The sequence below is a fragment of the Solanum dulcamara genome, chromosome 8 (genome assembly GCF_947179165.1).
Source record: "Solanum dulcamara chromosome 8, daSolDulc1.2, whole genome shotgun sequence".
Lineage (NCBI taxonomy): Eukaryota > Viridiplantae > Streptophyta > Magnoliopsida > Solanales > Solanaceae > Solanum > Solanum dulcamara.
The window spans coordinates 5,831,453-5,851,993 of NC_077244.1; the positions used below are offsets into that span (position 1 = coordinate 5,831,453).

General features: G+C 36.1%; 3 protein-coding genes across 3 annotated transcripts; all 3 read right to left on the reverse strand.

The window, feature by feature from the left end:
• Nucleotides 1–484: 484 nt before the first annotated feature.
• On the reverse strand, nt 485–2,736 carry LOC129900273 (pentatricopeptide repeat-containing protein At1g11290, chloroplastic-like). Its single transcript, XM_055975205.1, has one exon. The coding sequence runs from the start codon at nt 2,711–2,713 to the stop codon at nt 896–898; it is 1,818 nt and encodes a 605-aa protein (XP_055831180.1). The 5' UTR covers nt 2,714–2,736; the 3' UTR covers nt 485–895.
• Nucleotides 2,737–12,289: 9,553 nt separating this feature from the next.
• LOC129901497 (putative leucine-rich repeat receptor-like serine/threonine-protein kinase At2g24130) lies at nt 12,290–14,600 on the reverse strand. The gene is made up of 2 exons (XM_055976696.1): nt 12,901–14,600; nt 12,290–12,757 (listed from the first exon to the last, which is right to left on the reverse strand). Exons 1-2 carry the CDS (start codon nt 14,270–14,272, stop codon nt 12,408–12,410), a joined length of 1,722 nt encoding a protein of 573 aa, XP_055832671.1. The 5' UTR covers nt 14,273–14,600; the 3' UTR covers nt 12,290–12,407.
• LOC129899758 (probable leucine-rich repeat receptor-like protein kinase At1g35710) lies at nt 14,421–15,851 on the reverse strand. The gene is made up of 3 exons (XM_055974781.1): nt 14,990–15,851; nt 14,469–14,892; nt 14,421–14,427 (listed from the first exon to the last, which is right to left on the reverse strand). Exons 1-3 carry the CDS (start codon nt 15,849–15,851, stop codon nt 14,421–14,423), a joined length of 1,293 nt encoding a protein of 430 aa, XP_055830756.1.
• Nucleotides 15,852–20,541: the final 4,690 nt, after the last annotated feature.

A 20,541-nucleotide genomic window follows, 5' to 3' on the forward strand; every position in this document is an offset into this window, starting at 1 on the left:
TTGTTTTGGTATTTTGGACCTTTTGGTCTTTTGAAAAGATTTTGGGCTTCATCTTCATTTTTTTGGGCCTGTTTTACATATTAATTAGTTGGGCTCAAGTCCAAATCTAGACAGAAATTATGAAAGAAACTTAAAAATAATATTTATAAATTATATTTTAATAAATATTTTTATGTATAATATAATTTAAAAATAATATATCTATACTCGGGTCGGTTTGGGTTCGGTTTGACTTTTTTTAGTTAAAACCAAACCAACCCTATAATGGTCGGGTTTTTTTTCCGAACACCAAACCAAATCAAACCAAACCACTAGTCGGGTTTTTTTTCCGGTTTGGTTCGGTTTGTCGGTTTGGTGCGGTTTATCGGTTTGCCCTGTACAGCCCTACTTACCACTGAAGGATGTGGTGCAACAGATGAGACTGCTCCTCCCTTTATTAGATATCTCGGTTTCGAGCCCTAGATATGAAAAAAAATCTTTGGTAGGGAGTGCTTCCCCTCAAATGGCCCTACACGACGCGAATCTGGATTAGTCGGGCTCCAACGCCCGGACACCGGATGGGGAAACAAAAAAAAAATAAAAAATTCACCCTTGTCTCTCATTGTCAGCCAAATCAGCTAGTACCTACAGCTATCAAATGAGAGTCAATATGTACAGATTGGTTCCCATTTTAGTAGCCTACAATTGTTGAGACGAAAGACTTCACTTGTCATAGTATCATGTTATGTCAACGAGTAAAGGATAATCTTGAAATTCCTAAGAGCCAGTGGTGCACAATTAGAAACTCGGTGGATAAAGGGTCCGACCTTTTATTTTTCTTCACTTAAATACCAGGCTTTTGTCTGCGACAACGTTAGCAACATGTAAATTGGTAACGATGCCACCCTATTGTAAATTATAGCCAACTATAACCAGGTTTCTTACTCAATCCTCTATCCAACATAAGCTTGCGTTGTCCCTCTGCGTCATTCCAATTCCCTTCCGATGCTAGCATATTTGCTAGCAATACGTACGTTGCAGGATCGTTGGGACAAAGTTCAACAAGCTTCTTGGCAGAAATCACAGCAAGTCCCTTATTGCCGTGTAGTTGGCAAGCATTCAGTAGACTTTTATAAACCGAAGGTCCTGGCTCTATTGGCATATTGTTAATGAAGTCCTCTGCTTCATGTAGATGACCAGCACGACCATAGATGTCGACTATGCAAGCATAATGCTCTAGCTTTGGTGGTGGTAGAGAATTGTCATTCTTCATCAGATCAAAATATTTAAGCCCTTCGTCGAGCAGGCCAGCATGTCTACATGCTGAAAATACAGCAAGGAATGTGGTTAGATCTGGTTTAATACCACATCTCCTCATTTCTTCAAACATTACAATCACATCCCTACCATAACCATGATGTGCACACCCTGTAAGAAGTGAGTTCCACGATATGAGGTCTCGTTCCTCCATTGATGAGAAAATTTTCTCGGCATTTTCAAGTCTACCACATCTTGTATACATGGAAACAAGCCCGTTTTGTATGGCAACTTCAGAAGCATATCCTGTTTTCAGAGCTAGACAATGGGTCAGCATTCCCTCCTCCAGGCCAGAAATGTTCCCTATTGCTTTCAAAATGCTCGCAAAAGTGTACTGATCAACAGTAAAACCAGCCCGCCTCATTCTTGAAAAGCAAGAAAAGGCTTCTCCACCAACTCCTAAATTAGAGAAACCGGAAATAACTGCATTCCAGGAGATTTCATCCCATTTCACAACGTCAGAGCACAACTTACGAAAATCCTCTAAGCTACAACTACACTCTGAATAAGCAGACAACAGCGACACCACCAAATAATGGTTAGTGTGAAAACATTGCTGTATTACATGACAGTGGACCTGCTCACAATGAACCAAGTAATCTGAACAAGTAAACGAGCTCAACAAACTCGTATATGTAACACAATTGGCTTTAATTCCCAACTTCAACATTTCCTTGAACAAAATCATAGCTTGAAAAGGGCAACGATTTCGTCCATAACCAGTAATCATTGATGTCCAAGTAATAATATTCCTTTCAGTCATTTGATCGAAAACTCTCCTCGAAATCTCAAGATCGAAACATTTCAAATACATATCAATCAAAACAGTCCCAACTACAACATTCAAAGCAAAACCAATTTTCCAAATCAAACCATGCAACTGAGCCCCAAGTTCACATGCTTCTAACTGAGCACAACCAACCAACGCAGCCGAAACGCTAGACGGGGTTGGTCTAATACTCTCTCTTAACATTTCAAGAAACAACAAAATCGCATTTTCAGGGTAATGGGTATCCAAATAACCAGAAATCAAAGCATTCCATGTCACAACATTTCTTTCAGGCATTTCATCAAACAGTTGCTCTGCTTCTATAACAACATCACATTTTCCGTACATATCAACAAGAGCAGTGTTGATAAATACATTTGAATCGAACCCCATTTTAATAATCTGGCAATGGGTTTGAATTCCAACTGATAAAGAACCCAACTTTGCACAGGTTGAGATGATTTGATTGAGGCTAAATTGGTCATGTAGATGACCATTTTGATGTAACTGAGGTAAGAAGTCTAAATTAATGTTATTTGATGATTCAATATATTTTTCTTTGAAGCTATGGTAAAAGATTTGGTTGGATAATATTGCTTGTCTTCCTATGTTGAAGCATAGGTTATTCAAAGGTGATCTTGAAATCATTTTGTCAAATCATTCCCTGTTTGAGAGGTAGTACACTTTGACCGGCAAGGAGTTAACTTAGCCCTCGTTTGATCGTAAATTTTAAAGTTTAAAATTTGAAAATTAAGAATTTGAGTTTTTAATTTGTGATTTTTTTGAATTTGAAGTTGTATTTAGGAAAAAATTAAAATTTGTAAGTGAAAATTAGTTTATGGAAATTTAAAAACATTTGAAGATCAAATCAAATTTCATGGTCAAACAGATACTTCATCTATTTTAATTTGATTGTACTGCTTTCACTTGATAAAAAGTTTAAGAAAATAAAGAAGAGTTTTTAATCTCGTGGTTTTATATAAATTAAAAATAAGTAAAATGCACTAAAATGTCGTTAATAATTTTGGGGTCTTAAACATGACACATGAAAAGTTAAAATTAAAAAATTGCCAAAATTTTTTTTCTTTTTGAAACAGATTAAGAAGGAAAATATGACAAACAAATTGAAATGAAGGAAGTATTTGAAGATAAGTTTCAAAATCTATATACAAACGCTAGCTTATTGTATTTATTGGCATATCCTAAAAAGGTACAAAAATTCACGATGCACCCATATTTATATGTATCGGAGCTTCAATCATATAAAATTTCAGTCATAGTAGTTCTGAACTTATCCTAAAATGGAAGACGGGCAAGAAATTTTAGAAAATAAGCACAAGTGAAATAACAACGTTAAAATTAAGTATAGGCACACTTTGCCCTAAAATAGAGAAGTGTGATCGGCCCTCGATGTTTTTAAAATTTTATAGAGCGAACCAACAACTTATTATCTCCAATTGATGCTGGGAATAAATCCGCCATAGAAATAATATTTGCTATAATACAAGCAACAAAAGTTAAATACAATAATCAGTTAATCAACAATAATAGAACAATAATAACACCAAGATGTTTACATGAAAACCTTTTTAAATAAGGAAAAAATCACTGGTCGAGAGGAGCAACTGATATCAATATAACAAGGAATTATACACTTGTAGATCTGAGTAAATACTCTAAAGACCACTACAAACTCAAAGGAAATATCCCTTATTTGATTTTTCCACGTCACTACAATATCAATCACATTCTTTATTTTTCCTCACAATGTCTTACTCTTCTTTTCTCTCCTTTGTTTTTGGTGTCATTATTGCTCTTTTTATTTTTGTTGATTAACTAATTATTGTGTTCTACTTTTGTTGCTTGTATTATCACAAATATTATTTTTGTGGCGAATTTATTCGTAATATTTAATATACTAGAGCATAGGTTCTGCTCATTTACAAAAATGTTTTTTGCGGTCTATTTCGTACAATACTTAGAGTGAAAAAAATACTATTACTATGACAGATTTATTCCCAACAATTGAAACCCAATACATTCGATGCAATATTTTGAGCATATAACAAGATAATCGAAATATAATATTTACCGTCTTTTGCTTTCAACATGAATATTTAAACAAAATATGAGTCATTCATAAATGTCATATGAGTGTCCATATAAAATACAAATTCCATCAATGAATGTATATCGTGCCTATATAAAGAAAAGAAATTTTGATTTATGTGATACATGTACTAGATTTAAGTATATGGTAGGATACATGTACTAGATTTAAGCAAAACAGGGTGGCAAATATATAGCTAAAAAAGGGAAGGTTTTGACAACGGAAGAACTAACGATGGAATGGACGACGACTCCAATTTTTGTTTTTTTGATCTAGTAGAAGATGACAAGAGGGGTCTCTCCCTTGTTAACACGGAGGTTAAGTATGCAATATACCTCCTAGTTCAACAAATCTTTTTGTAAATCTAATTACAGCTACCAGTAATGCAGCCACTCCTGTTGTATTGATGCATATAAGAAATAATATATCTCCTTAATTACCAAAAAAAAAAGAAGTATATGATAGGCTAGTTCTATAAATATCTTAATATGATTTTTCTTTAAAATGTAAGTTGAGTTGATGGAAGAATATATTCCCTGTATATCTTCAAAAAGAATGATTATGTAAGTTGAGTGAAAAAAAAAAGAATTATTGTCTCACTTGTTTTCAAAAAAATAATTAAAGTGATTTAATACACTCTCAAACCATGTTTTACATACCTCACCACTAGAGCTGTCAAAATGGGCTTCATCCGTGAGGTCGGTCCAACCCAACCCTTGAATAAAATGAGATTAGGCTAAAAATTTTCAGTCATTTGGTCCGCCGTCCTCATAAGCTTAACCCCGCGAGCTTCAGAGGCCAACCCGTGGGTCGTAAATTTTAAAAATATTTATTATATATATTTTTTTAGTGGTGTTTTATTTTGTCAAATCTTCAGCAAGTAGGCAATTGAAGTTATTGTTACTATGAATATTTCACCTCTTTTGCTTTTTTGTTTATGTCTAATTTTCCGTTTCTCCTTTCTTGTCTAGTTTATGAAAAAAATGATCATGTAATGTATGTTGTTATGATGAATCTTATGAATATTGACTGTTGTGTCTTGCTTATTCTGTTTTTTTGTAAGTATTCCACTAAAGTGTGTGCAACTCATGAGCATGTGAATTTTTGACGTATTGGTGTTGCGTTCATCAATGTACGATAGTCTTTCTAAGAGGCCAATGTTGTCAATTTTTTGATTGAAGGGTCAATCCGTCCCAACCCATAGCTCTCTTAGGGATGGGTTTAGGCCTTTTAGTTAAAAGGGTTGGCCCGTCCTAACCCATTTAACTTGCTAGCTCTTTAGGGTTGTGTTGAGTTGGGTTGGGCCAGCCCATTTTGACAGCTCTACTCACCTCTTTGGTGTGAGTCTATTTTAATAAAAGAACAACTTATCAATATTTTTTTACTAAACATATCAACAGTTTATTTTCAGTTTCAACTTTCTATTCAAACATGTAACGTTATTTATAGAAACAACGGAGAAAGGCCTAAAATCCCCCTTAACTATTTGAATTGGTCCAAGCTACCCTCTATCTACCTTTCAGCCCTCAAATACCTCTGACGTCAATTGTTTGGCTCAAAATACCATCGATATTAACTCTTTTGTTCATATTTGCCCTTATAGTTAACAACTCTCCTAAAGTAAAATCATTAAATATTTATTTATTACATTACCTAATTTGATTGGTCTAAATTTAAATCCTTCTCAAATAAATAATAAAACCAGATATGATTCACCCTATTCGACGTTGTATGGTAGGCGATGTCGATCATCTATTGGATGGTTTGATTTAGCTGAGATGGACTCTTTAGACACATATTTGCTTAGAGATGCTATGGAGCATGTTCGTATGATTCAAGGTAGACTCTTGACAACCCAGAGTAGACAGAAGATCTATGGAGACATGAGAGTTCAACTTTAGGGTTCATGTAGGGTGACCATGTTTAGCTCCGAGTATCGCCCATGAAGGGCGTGATGTGGTTCGGGAAAAAGGGCAAGCTTAGACCTTGATTCATTGGCCCATATGAGATTTTGGGGCGAGTGAGAGAGGTGGCTTACAAATTGTCCTTACCACCTACCTTGTCAGCTGTGCATCCGGTATTTCATATTTTCATGCTCCGAAAGTATGTTCCAGACGAGTCTCATGTGATCTCCCTCGATTCGGTGGAGTTACGCCCAAATTTGAAATTTGAGGAGAAGCCCATAACCATTCTTGACAAACAGGTCTGTAAGCTTAGGACCAAGAAGATCGCTTAAGTGAAGGTCCAGTGGAAACACCATACAGTTGGAGAGGCTACTTGGGAGGTAGAGTCCGATATGCGTGCCCGATATCCACAGATCTTTAAGGCTTCATGTACTTTCTTTTACTTTATGTTTGAGGACGAACATGGTCTTTAGTGGTGGATATGTAGTCATCTTGAAGGTCATTTTTAGAATTTTTATAAAATGACCATTTTACCCCTCCCTATAGTTGCCCCTAGTCATTTCTGATTTGTATCAAGTGTTGGTTTTGGGAAATCCTATGGAAAAAAATTGAGTTTTGGAAGTTTTGAGTTTTCAAAATCTTAAAGTATTCAAAAGTGGTATTTGAGATCAATCGTAGCTACAACTCTTGGAACAGAATTTCGTCAATTCCAACAGCCCAGGAATGTGGAATTTAGTCTAGGAGAGTTTACGTTATCAAATTTGGAGTTGTAACAAAAATTTAAGGTCTTAAGTTAAAAATTTGAGGAATTTTAGGCCAAGGTATGACTTTGATCAATTTTTGGAGTTTCGATGCTCGAAATGAAATTTCGATGACTCCATTGGATTCGGGGGATGATTTTAGATGTAGGAGTGACATTGGTTGAATTTTTGGAGGTCCCGAGTCTATTTTGGTATTTTGGAGGCCTAGGTTAGTTTTGTTGCGACTTTTTGAGTTTCATGTCAATGAGACCTCAAATTTGAATTATGATGGTTCCATTTAGCCCGGAACGTCGAATTTAGTATGGTAGCATATAAGGTTTGTGTGCTCAGAGATTCCGAAAGAATCTCGAGGTTCTAATCCATGACTTGAACTTGGTGAGTACTTTTGCTGGAATCTACTTCAGGTGCCATCATCTTTGTGTTCGCGGCACTCCATTCGCATTTGCGAAGGGTCTCTCTACTGACCTCTGCATCCGCAACAGAGGGGTCGCATTCGCGGAGGGTCAGGATTTTTCTCTCTGTGTTCGTGTGCCATCTTAGTCCGCAATCGCAAAGGTTAAAAATGACCTCATGAGCCGTGTTTAATCCCCATTTCGGAAATTTGACCCTATTTCACCATTGTTAGACCTTGAGGATCTTGGGAGAAGTGAATTTTCGAGGGATTTTCTTGGGAAATCATCGGGGTAAGTTCTTTTATCATGAATTCATCATTAACCATTGATAATTTCTGATTTCTTAGTTCAAAATTGAGGGTTTTAAGTTGGGAAATTGGGGATTTTTCAAGAACATGGGATTTTTAATGTTTTGATAATTGAGAACTAATTTTAAGTCCAAATTCGATTCCGTTTCACTAATAGTTCCCAAATACTTCAAGGATTGCTTTCATGTAAAAATTTCTGGATTTTCTATTTGTTTTCGAAATTGGGTTTTTTGGGTCGATTTTGGCCCAGTTTTCAAAAATTATGATTTGAGTGCTATTAGACTCGTATTATTATTGGAATTGCATATCTGAATAGATTATATTGATTCAAAACATCGGCGTAAGTGAAAAGCTCAGATTTTGGAGTAGTTCGGGGTTAAATTTGAGGCAAGTAAACTTTTAAGCCTTTGTTTAAGCTTGTAGGATCATGTATTCTTGTTTTGTATGTCGGATAGTAATGGGAAGTAGTTTTGGACTATTTGGTTATTCGATTGAACTTGATAATGAAGAAATGGGGTAATAAATGGAAAATTTGTTGAATTGAAATGAGGTGTTCGATAGGACTAGACCCTTGACTTATTGCGATTAATCGAATATATTGTTGTGATATGAGTTGTGATTTGTTGTTGATATCATTCCATTATTTTGATTTACATGATCATTGCTTATTTGCATTGGTTTCGATATTTTGAGATGAAAATTAATTTGACGATTATGCCGAATGGAAATGGTTCCGGCGGCTACATGGTCCATGTGTGCCCCCCTTAGGTTCTGGCCTACTAGTCAGCGGATATATATCATTTCGGACAGACATGCATCACTATATGTGACATTGCATTGCACTACATTGCATCATATATCTTTTGCCATTGTGGACTGTTTTACCCCTGATATTCCCCTGATCTATATTATTGACTATTGTGATTCGATTGAGACTGGAGTTGTACTGTTGTTGAGATATATGTACTTGTTCTGTTAGAACTTTTAGACTTGGCTGATTTCTATGCCGGTTGTAGTCTGAGGGGTCGGATGGTATGGTAGGTGTACGTGTATTTTACTAACTCAGCTTAGTCTTAGTTGTTCGCTTGCTGGGTACTGTGTTGGTGGTACTCACTCTTTGCTATCTATACTTGTGTAGGTTTCGAGTCCGGACAATGACCTAGTTCTGTTTTCTTTCATCCGATGCTTTCACAGCTGATTCGAGAGGTAGTTGTTGATGCCGTCCATCTTTCCTCTCCCTCTTTACTTTTACTTTGTTCTATTCGAGAGACAAAGATTGATAATTGGATTGACACCCAATTTTGACTCTCCACAACGCAAATTAGCTATAGAGTTTCTTTGAATTTCTAACATTTTTGAAATAATTAACTTTTATAAAAAAGAAGAAGAAGATATTTTCATGTTATTCTTAACTATTTTTTATTGTTTTTTATAAACTTTAGTATAATATACATATTTTTATATAACTATATCTTTATTACTATTTATATAGTTATTCGAAAATCATTTCAAAAAGATTTTATTTTTAACTAAATACATTGTTAGTTAGGTTAGTTTAATTATAGTTTGCATTTTTGAAGTTTTTAGTTTTTTCTTAAAACAAATAATAAAAAAAATCTCAATCTCCCATATCGAAAATTGTATGAAAATTTGAAGTTTTTGGAGCCTATATAAATGCTCATATTCTTGTTAAGAAGGGGGAAGAGGTGGAGGGATTTTAGTCACCCCAAAGTTAAAAATTTTCTTAACTTGGCTAGGATTTTGGACTCTTGTCCCCAGCCTAAAAGTTGTAAATTTTTTTAGCTTTCAATCTATATTTTTCTTCAAGAAAAATAGGAGATTGAAGTCGAAATTTAGGCTAAGAACAGTGTTCTTATAACATCGAGCCCACAAAGGTTCTAGTTTAATTTTTTAATTTTTTCTTTTTTGTAGATTAGAGTTCCATCAAGCTCTTGGGTGATGGTGAAGTTGTCTTTCGCTCATCGTCTTCAGTCTCGCTGCTCGAAAAGAGGTAAAATCTTTTCTCAACTTTATTTTATTTAATTATTTCATATTTTATATTTAGTTGATTCGTAGTCTTATTTTTTTAGTTAGCATGTATTAAGAATAATTAGATTAATGATAGAAATTTCTTATAGTTAGCATGTATTAGGATTAATTAGTTATCATGTGTTATGATTATTTCATGAAAGATCTTAGTTTTATTCGTTATTTTTCCAAATAGTTTTCTTTGATAATATAGATTTTCATGTTTTTAATTTCTTCTTTTAACATAATTTAGATAACAAAAATATGCTTAAAGTTATTATTTAATTAGAACTTTCATGTCCTAATTGATTTAATTCTTTCTTTAAAATTTGAGCTAGTATAGTGTATATATATTAAATTCATGTCCTTTAGTTACTTGAATATATTTCTTCTTTCCTTTTCTTTGTCTACATATATGCATGTTGTTAGTCACTTCTAGGATACCCATCAATTTGATAACTTAAAATATCATGATATATTCCTTGGTTTAACTTAAAATAAGTAAATGCTTATGTAAATCTTTTTTGGTGCATGTGATATCAATTATTTTTAGCAATATTTCTAGTTTTAATTATATAACCTAAGTTTGGACGGTAATCATTTTTTAACGAATTTTAAAGGATGCTTAACCCCTTCCCTTTAGAATAGCTAGAACCCTTACCTAAAATCATATAAGTTAAGTAGATTATTAAATGGAGTTAATTTTAGCATTAAATTAGTTAATTATCTAGGTATCCTAATTTACCTTAAAAAATAATTAGGTGGCGACTCCTTAAAATTAAATAATTTAGGAATCATCAATATGTTGTACACCGTTTGACCTCGAATTAAAATGGGGTAAAACAACTTGTATTTATTTCAATATTTTGTATTTAGAGGCTTGTACATGTGACAATCAGTCTGTGGGGGATTTTGTAATTGACTATGTTTTCCGCTATTGTCTTTTAAATTACCCATTTTAAACTGTTTCTGCATTTATTTTCACATTTTTTGGGTTTAGGCTGACTTGTCTGGTGGGAATAAATAAGTGCCATTCCACCTGGATTTCGGGTCGTGACAATTATTAATTCTTTTTTGTGTTTTTTTTAACTAAATAATACATTAGAAAAATTTGAGGGTATTATAATAAAAAGTCAACAAGAGAGGGTTGAGTGTATGCAGACCTTACGCTTACCTTGAGAGGTACGAAAGCTGTTTTCGAAAGACCATCGCATCAAATGACGCATATCAAGCAATTTAAAAAGAATATGGTTGATGCTGCTAGGAAGGATAATCTGTTTCATCAATTGAGGGAGAATGTCAAATCTTATCTTGGTATTTCTAAGCAAGAAAGAGACTCATTTAGATCACAGTGTTGTCTTATTTTTCATTGCTTAAGAGAACACATCACATTCTTATTACTCTATTTCTAGGAAAATCAGAGCTAATTGAATGTGACCTTTTAAGTCCTTGTTCTTGATAATTTTGAAAAGACATAGCATATATATATGAATCTGGTCTAACATTATCACGTTGTCTTTCACTGTAGGTGTTCCTTTTCAACTTGGAAGAAAAGATGAATGCGCTTGGTGAAGTTCAAGAAGGATCACAACTGAAGTGTTGGAGGAATGGACAAACAACGATATTCTATGAGCTTCTTCAATAGGATATATATCATTTCCTCTAAGTCCATATGTTTTGGAGGTTCCAAATGAAAATTTAACACTTTGCGTTAAACTATAGAACTATGTAATCGACGTACTGAAGTTTGTAATTATCGGCCAAACTAAGGGTGAATAAGATATTTTTTACACATGCTGCTAAAGTAGCTTCTATACATTATATCTGGTATATATAGAATTCATATAGAAGATGTTTCATTGCTTTAACCTTCTAATGATTCATTTTCCTAAACTCTTAATTAGCAGTTTTTTTTTAATAGTAGCATATTTCCGAAAATTAAAAGAGTTAAAAGAGTGACTTTTCGGATTCTTATTAACTTTTGACTTATCACCTTCCTACTTTTAGTATCTAGTATAATATGACATGATTATAATTATTAAATGTTTGATATAGTGCAGGGCAAAATGGTAATCCATGCACTTTGGAACTTTCCACTTGTAATAATATATGATATATGATGATGATAATTTCCAATACGTTGACAATAAATACCAATCAAATAGGCTCATCATTGATCAGCTCAGGCTTGCATTTTCCTCTTTTAAGCATCGTGCAACTCATCACATACATGTTTCAATACTATTATTAGAGATTTCATATTTGAGCCCTTGAAGCAAATAATCATATAATGTAGAGTATTTCTAACCAACGCAAAGTTGACTTATTGAGCTTAGTGAATTTCGAATAATAAAGGTCTATAACATAAAGGTTAAGACAAGTGGCAATTAACCATTACAAAATTGTAAAGGCTTATAATTCTCTATTGGACTAAATTAATATTATCTGTATTGACCTTGCTGTGTGAAATTTGCCTTTGATCTTAGGCTCAACAATAAGATAAGATAAATACAAAAGATTGGAAAGTGAATCTTTTGCTTTAATGATTGTGTTGCTTTTTGCAGAAAATGGGATATAACTGTTTCCTTTCCACTCCTCTTTTAATAATGGAAGACCCTTGAAAGCAGTCTTTGCTTAGCATTAAATAATTCTCATTGAAAAGCCAATTGTTGTGAGGTGATAGAAGTGGTCATCAATACTTGCTAAATAATTAAAGCCATACCTCCTCAACAAATTGTCATTGAATGAATTAAAGTACTTGTGCTGAATTAACCTTAACACAACCAACATATATGTAATCAAGCAACATACAAGAGGCTATGGTACAATTATATTCCACCTAGTAGCAACTTATGACAAGTTGGAGCCTAATCTTTTTAAGTGTTGAAAGAGCATCTTTCATGCTAATTCTTGCATCAGGTTTCACTAAAGTGCATCTCAAAGCCAATTCCATGATAGATAACAAACATTGCATCTTTGAGTCGATTTGTTCTTCCCCTGGCGTAACCAAATTCGAATCCACCATCTTGTGAATTCCACTTGGGAAGGAATCACTAACCCAACGCTGTATGCTCATTTCTCCATTAAATATTTCATCGCTTGGTCTCATTCTTGTAAACGTCTCCATTATCAAAATGCCGAAACTATAAACATCACAACTAGTGGATACTATTCCATCTTGTCCATACTCTGCAATCATTATCGAAAATTATCATAAAAGTTTCCTTGTTAAAATGGAATAAGCCAAAACTAAGTTTCCTTGTTAAAATGGAATATGCCAAAACTAAGAGTATTTAAACGATATCAGAAAACACTAAAACATTCTAATATACCTGGAGCAATATATCCAATGGTTGCAATTGTACTTGTTTGAACAAAAGAAGCCTCCCCTGCACCTAACAATTTTGCAATGCCAAAATCACTGACATGGCCAATCATTTCTTGATCTAGCAAGACATTGCTTGGCTTCAAGTCACAATGCACCACTGGTGTTGAATAGCTATTGTGGAGATAGTCCATTGCAGATGCCACATCGATCATTATATCTAATCTCTGCAATAGATTCAAGAACAGATTGTGAGAATATAGCCATTTATCAAGTGTCCCATTGGGCATGTATTCCAGCACTAGGGCTTTGAAATCAAGGTTGGAGCAGCTGGTGATGACTTTGGTCAAATTTCTATGGCGAAGATTCCGGAGTATCTCACATTCTGTGTCAAAACTTTTAAATGCACCCTCCAATTGCACATTGAATACCTTTGCTGCCAAAAGAGTACCATCCTTAAGTATCCCTTTGTAGACCGTGCTGAAACTACCATAACCAAGCAAGTTGCTTTCGTTGAATCCTTCAGTTGCCTGTTCAAGTTCATAATAGGAAATTCTTTCATACTCTTTTACAAGAGACACATCTACTTGACTTGGATTCTTCTTTGTCTTTCTAAATCTTAACACCGCATATCCAACAGCCAACGCGAAGAGTGATCCGATCCCTAATAGAATATATAAACTTGTAAGCACCACTTTTCTTCTTGACTTCTTTGTAGATTTGGTTGGGCACGGTTTCACGATAAACCGAGAGTCACCACATAGTGCATCATTGGATAGGAAGGACTGGCTGGTGAAATTTGCAAATGGACCACCGGTGGGAATTTCTCCACTGAGTTTATTGAATGAGAAATTCATGTATTTGAGATACACAAGAGCTTCTAATGAATTTGGAATTTCACCACTAAGATTGTTGTAGCATAAATCCAAGAATTCTAATGCTAACATTTTGCCAAATGAATCTGGAATAGGTCCATCTAATCTATTATGTGCCAGAGAAAGATTAATCAATTTATCTAGACCCCCTAGAGTGGTAGGAATCTTACCAGAAAAATCATTTTTTGATAGATCAATGAGTGCTGCAGCCTTTAAGTTTCCAATCTCAAAGGGAATTTTCCCACTCAATAAATTTGATGAAATATTGAATTCTATGAGATCACGAAGGCCCCCAAAGCTTGCAGGTAATCTAGAATTCAGCCTATTATAATCTAGATAAAGTGCCCTCAAGCTAGTAACATTCCCTAAGCATGGTGGCACCGAACCAGAAAAATGATTTCCTGACAAGTCTAATGCACCAAGATTCTTTAAACTGCACATAACATCTGGTATGGTTCCTTCTACCTTGTTGGTACGTAGGTAAAGTTCTTGAAGGCTCAACATTCCTTGGACAGTATTTGGAATATGTCCTGTCAACTCATTGTTTTGCAGATCTATTCTTGTCACTCCAGTAAGATTACCAATTTCTCGAGGGATGACACCCTTTAATTTACAACTACTTCCGTCAAAATTTTGCAGTGAGTTTGAGAAATTACCAACTGATGCAGGCAAAACACCATCCAATGGATTTCTATAAAACCAGAGTGCTCTTAGATTCCTACATTTTGTAAATGATGTGAGGAAGCTCAATGTTGAATCGCTGACAAAATTATTTCCCCCAAAGTCCAGTATCTCAAGGTACTCTAAGTTACCAAGTGATCCCGGGATTGTACCTGTGAAACTATTGCCTACGAGATCAAGTGCTCTGAGTCTTGAAGAATTTGAGATTGAATCAGAGATAAAGCCTGTAAGATTATTTCCTCCACAATAAAGTTCTTCTAGATTGGGCATTCCACGACCTAAATCTGAAGGTAGAGTACCTGAAAGCTTGTTTCTATCAAGTACTAGAACCCGCAGTGCTGACATGTTGAAAATGGTTGGAGGGACAGAACCACTAAACTGATTCTGTGCTAACACAAAATTCTGTAGATTTTTAAGATTACTGAGCTCCACTGGTATCTCTCCTGTCATTAATTCAGGGAAATATATGAGTTACTAGTTTTGCTGAAGAGAGAAAAGGAAGAACATTTTCATTTTTCTTGTAAGAGAATATCATATTACCTTCCAAATGCAGAGCTGCAATAGCTAATCCCGTAAGAGCTGTTAAGTTGGCTAGCTCTCTCGGTACAGTTCCAATAAACTCATTGTCCGACAATGACAAGACTTGAAGCTTTCTGCATTTCTCCAGGTTTGGTGGAATAATGCCACCTAGGTTGTTTTTTGAGAGGTAAAGCCCTTTCAAATTTGGAAGATGGCCACATATAGTTATTGGAAGCTCACCAGTGAGATTGTTCCTTGTAAGAGCAATGATTTCCATCGTCGTAATGTTGAAGATTGATGGTGGTATAGCCCCACTAAGCTGATTGCTTTGCAGGTCTAGGATAGTCAGGAAAGGAAGATCACCGATTTCCCTAGGGATCTCTCCTTTGAGAAAATTGTTCTGTATTCTCAACACTTCCAGCTTTGTTATATTGGAAATGAAAGAAGGAATTTCTCCCGAAAATTGATTCATCGAAAGGTACACAAACCGTAGGTTTGGTAACAAACTTAAAAATGATGGAATGGCTCCAGTGAGGTTATTGCTTTTGACATCAATCGATTTCAACCTTTGTAAATGGGCCAACTCTTCTGGCAAATCTCCATGGAAAGTGTTGTTACTGATGTTGAGGGAAACAAGAAATGAGAGGTTTCCAAGGTGTGGAGGTATGGTACCATGAAGTTGCATGCTAGAAATGTCTAAAACAGTGACTCGATTGTGGCGGGAGCTGCAAGTGATTCCGATCCAGCTGCAAACTGGGCTGGAAGAAGACCAGTTTCTTGCTAGGATGTTGTTAGGATCAGAAGAAATGTGAGATTTCAAGGAAAGAAGAGCATCTTTATCAATGCTAATATTAGCTAGTGAACAAGTATGGTGATGAAACATAATGAAAATTGCAAGAGCAAACAGAAGATTGCAAATTTTACCAATAACTGTTTTTATATTGGAATGTCTTTTATATGACAATAATTGATAATACAAAGCAATGATCTTAGAAGATCTATTTAATGTTATCAAATTTATTGTATACCAATACACTATTTTTATATTGGAATGTCTTTATCTCAATTCAAATAGTTAAACTTTTTTTTAAAAGTTTGGTAGTTAAATTGTTTTAACATAATTTTCTGTCCTTCAGCTTTGAACTTTATCTTATCAAACGTGTCGCGACTTTACCAATAAATTAACATGATCTTTTTCTCCCCCTTAACTAACAAACAAAGTCGTTTAACCTGTACTTCATCTTTAGAAGAGATTCTGTGTTTAAATCCTAAAATTGGAGTCGATTTTAATAGGTAGATTAAACTTCTCAAAATCCTAATTAATCAGGACTTAAATTTGATATCGTACACCGGGTGGATATGTCACGCCCCGGGAGGGTACCCTAGACGTAACCGGCACCCGAAGGCCATTTCTGACCTCCGAGCGAACCACCTGGTCCAGCCACTCATTCATTCAATCACATTCTCTTAGTGGGAACTCAATTAATGAAATACTATTCATAATATAAGGGCCGAAGGCCAAACATGTTTAACTCAACAAAATAAGTATAATAGGACTCCTCAAAATAACAGTCCAACCTCCCCACACTCTAGTCTATGAAGACTCTATCAAAGTCTAGAAGGTGCCAATGACAAGCCCATGGCTACCAACAATCAGGATAAAGGAAGCAACAACAACAAAACTATACATGGAACTCAACATCCTCTGGAAACTAGGAGGACTCACCAACTAGCTAGGAGTGTAAGTGGATCTTCAACGGAGCGCCGGTTGAGGGTCTTTGGTACCTGTCGCTGCATCATAAAACGATGCAGGCCAAATGACGTCAGTACATGGAATGTACGAGTATGTAAAATGGCCGGATAAAACAAACATCAAGGAAACATCAACATCAACTGAGGGTCGCAACTCATACATACATGACAACTCACTCAAGTGTCCTAAGTCCAACATGAATAGTTTAGACAGGACTAACTCATAAGCCACTTAAGTCAACTGACTCGGAGCACTATCAAGACCTAAATGGGAGTTTCTCTTAACCGACAACCATCACCTATAAGCCAATGATAGTACAACAATCAGACGTTGTTTCCACGTCCGTCCATACCTTGCCAGGGTATGAACGCCTCCCTAATCATGGATACCATTGATTAGTCAAGTCCTATCATTTCCAGGACAATAAAATGGGAAACATCCGACTTTAACGGTTCGATCCCATGGGAAGCATCCGACTTTAACGGTTCCATCCCTACCTACGTTGGCGGCGTAGTTTCTGGGGTTCGAGTATGGACTATACTCTTATCCGCTTCGATGCTCGATACTCCTCCCATGACTCTATGCTCATAAGACTCCCTCAAATCATCTCAAACAAGCCCTCACGGCTAGTTTCATGTGGAACATTTTCCCACTCGTCAACTCTATCCCCATTCTTAACTCAATTTAAGTCATAATGGCAAGTCTCATTTAGGACCTTATCCACTCGTCAATTTTATCCTCCAATTAACTCAATCAAGCCTCATTTAGGTAAGCATTTATGACATCTCCTCAAGACTCATCACAACTCTATGACTTTAGCTTAACAATTCAAGTAGAATAACACATTTAAGGAAAATGACTTAATCACTTGGCTAAAGAGATCAACAAAACATAATAACAAGTCATCTCCATCAACTCATACTAACATGAAGGTTTTAGGAATTTCTTAGCTCAACAACATCAACACATATGGCCTTAAATAAATAAGGGACAAAACTCATTCAAACATGAATCATACCAAGAAACTACATTTTTCATAGATATCTAACCTTAAGAAAGAGTAGGGCACATGGGTGGACTTAGCCCATGTTTTGGATAGCCTTACATACCTTAGTGAAGACTTGAAGAAAACTGTCACGCTCTGGGAGGGTACCCTAGGCGTGGCCGGTACTCGAAGGCCATTTCTGACCTCCGAGCGAACCACCTGGTCCATTCACACATTCAATCAATCACATTCTCTTAGCGGATAACTCAATTAAAGAAATACTATTCATATATATATATAGGGCCGAAGGCCAAACATTTACAACCCAACAAGGCAATAAAATAAGACTCCTCAAAATAATCGTTCGACCTCCCCACACTCCAGTCTATGAAGCCTCTATCATAGTCTAAGAGGTGCCAATGACAAGTCCATGGCTACCAACAATCAAAGTAAAGGAAATGTCAACAAAACTGTACATGAAGGCTCAACATCCTCCGGAAACTAGGAGGACTCACCAGCTAGCTGAGAGTGTATGTGGATCTTTGACGGAGCGCCGGTTGATGATCTCTAGTACCTGTCTATGCATCATGAAATGATGCAGGCCAAATGGCGTCAGTACATGGAATGTACGAGTATGTAAAATGTCCGAATACAACGAACATCAAGGAAGAATGAATCAACTCGGAAGCTCAACTCAAGAGGAATACCAACTCAATCAAATGTCCTAAGTCTAAACAAAAATATGATTTAGACGGGACCAATCGTATACAATTCCACTCATTCTGACTCAGAGTACTATCAAGACCTATTTGGGAGTTTCTCTTAACCGACAACCATCACTTATGAGCCAGTGAAGGTACAAAAAAATGACGTTATTGCCGCGCCCGTTCATACCTTGCCAGGGTATGAACGAATCAAACACTCATGGATCCAATCCAACCAAGTCCTATAATGTCAGGACAAACTCTCGGGGAAGCATCCGACTTAACGGTTCAATCCCACCTATGTTTGGCAACACATGTATTGGGTTCGAGTATGGACTATACTCTTGCCCAATTCGGTGCTCGATACTTCTCCCAAGACTCAATGCTCATAAAACTCCATCCAATCAACTCAATCAACTCATATCGACAAGTCTCGTTACAACCTTGTCATCTCATCAAATCTATCACAATCACATCTTTCTCAATCGTACTATCCGATCAATCTCAAGCATATCATTCAAAGAAATTTAAATGTACATATGTAGCATTATCTAGATATAATCAATCATTTCTTTCATCCATTTGAGAAATCTTTTGAGGCTTATCACAATTTCAAGACTTTAAATTGACATTTCATATTGAGCAACATTCTCAAGAAAATAACATCCTTTATCATAATCTACATAGTAAGAAGATAAATAGAACATATTTCACAACTCATTTCTTCATCACTCATACTCAACTAAGGGATCATTTTGGAACCTCTTAGCTCAATAACATTGACACATATAGAATCAATTAAATAGGGGACAAAACTCATTTAAACTTAGACCATACCAAGAACTCCATTTTTCATGAACATCTAACCTCAAAGCAAGAATAGGTCACATGGGTGGACTCAACCCATGTTTTGGATAGCCTTACATACCTTAGTGAAGACTTGAAGAAAACCTTGATGTTGGATCTTCAATGGAGAATTCAAATCTTGAAGCTCTTGGAACTCTTCTTGTTGGGGAAGGATTTGGAGAGGAAGAAGAAGAGAGAGAGAGAGAGAGAAGAGGTTTCTAGGGCTTTTAGAGAGAGTGGGGGGACTGAAGAAATGATCCCAAAATAGTCTAGGGTGATACGTATATAATTTGGGGCAATTCCCAAATTGCCCCTTCTCAAAAGTTCTGAAAAATAGGCAAAAATGCACTTGACGCGATAGTGGCGCATCTTGCCATTACAGTGCCAGGCTGAAACACGCCTAAAACCTGCACACCTCGTAGTGGCGCGCCGCGCCAGAGACCAAACTACTGAGTTATGTTTCTGGCGTGATAGTGGCGCGTCGCGCCCTTACAGCGCCAAGGGCAATTTTTTGGGTTCTGGAAATTTGGCCTGAAAACCCTGCACAACTTTTAGTGGCCCATCGCGTCAAGGACCAAACTATTGAGGCATGTTTTTGGCACTATAGTGGCGCGTCGCGCCCTTACAACGCCAAGGCCATTTCCCCAACAGTTGTAACCCAGGCCAAAATGAAATTCCTGCCGCGCTAGTTCATCTTAGGATCGTCATATCTTTTGACTCCGAACTCCAAAATTTACGTTCTTGGTGGCATTGGAAAGAAAACTCGACGAACCTTACTTTGATAGGTCGTAGGCCACCTAGATTGACGTCCTTCAAAAGATAGGGTCGTCAAAAGTCGACCTTTATATGAACTCATCCTAAACTTAGCCACGATGGATCTTTTGGGCTTAGCTCGGTCCTAGGGGTCCTTGGTGACCCCACATCACCTCTAACACTGCTCAGTCCCTCAGATACTCCTCTTAACTCACGAATATATTTCAAGACACTCGGTTTTGACCCCTCCCGAACACAAGAAGGGTTCGAATCTTTGGAAAAATTTGAGGGGTGTTACAAAAACCTTGTGGTTGGGTCTTCAATGAAGGAGTCAAATCTTGAAGCTCTTGGACTCTTTTGGTTGGAAATGGAGAAGAAGAAGAAGAGAGAGAGAGAGAAGCTCCTAGGTCTTTTTAGGGAGAGAGTGGGGGCTGAAGAAATGATCCCAAAATAGTCTAGGGTGATACATATATAATTTGGGGCAATTCCCAAATTGCCCCTTCTCAAAGTTCTGAAAAATAGGCAAAAATGC

Bases quoted from the DNA above. Each gene is read 5' to 3' on its own strand.
- LOC129900273 (XM_055975205.1), bottom strand. From the start codon at position 2,713: ATGATTTCAAGATCACCTTTGAATAACCTATGCTTCAACATAGGAAGA.
- LOC129901497 (XM_055976696.1), bottom strand. From the start codon at position 14,272: ATGTTGAGCCTTCAAGAACTTTACCTACGTACCAACAAGGTAGAAGGA. The intron at 12,758-12,900 runs GTATATTAGAAT...TAATGATTGCAG, and splicing joins CATTGGATATATTGCTCCAG to AGTATGGACAAGATGGAATA.
- LOC129899758 (XM_055974781.1), bottom strand. From the start codon at position 15,851: ATGTTTCATCACCATACTTGTTCACTAGCTAATATTAGCATTGATAAA. The intron at 14,893-14,989 runs GTAATATGATAT...AATTAATGACAG, and splicing joins TGCAGCTCTGCATTTGGAAG to GAGAGATACCAGTGGAGCTC.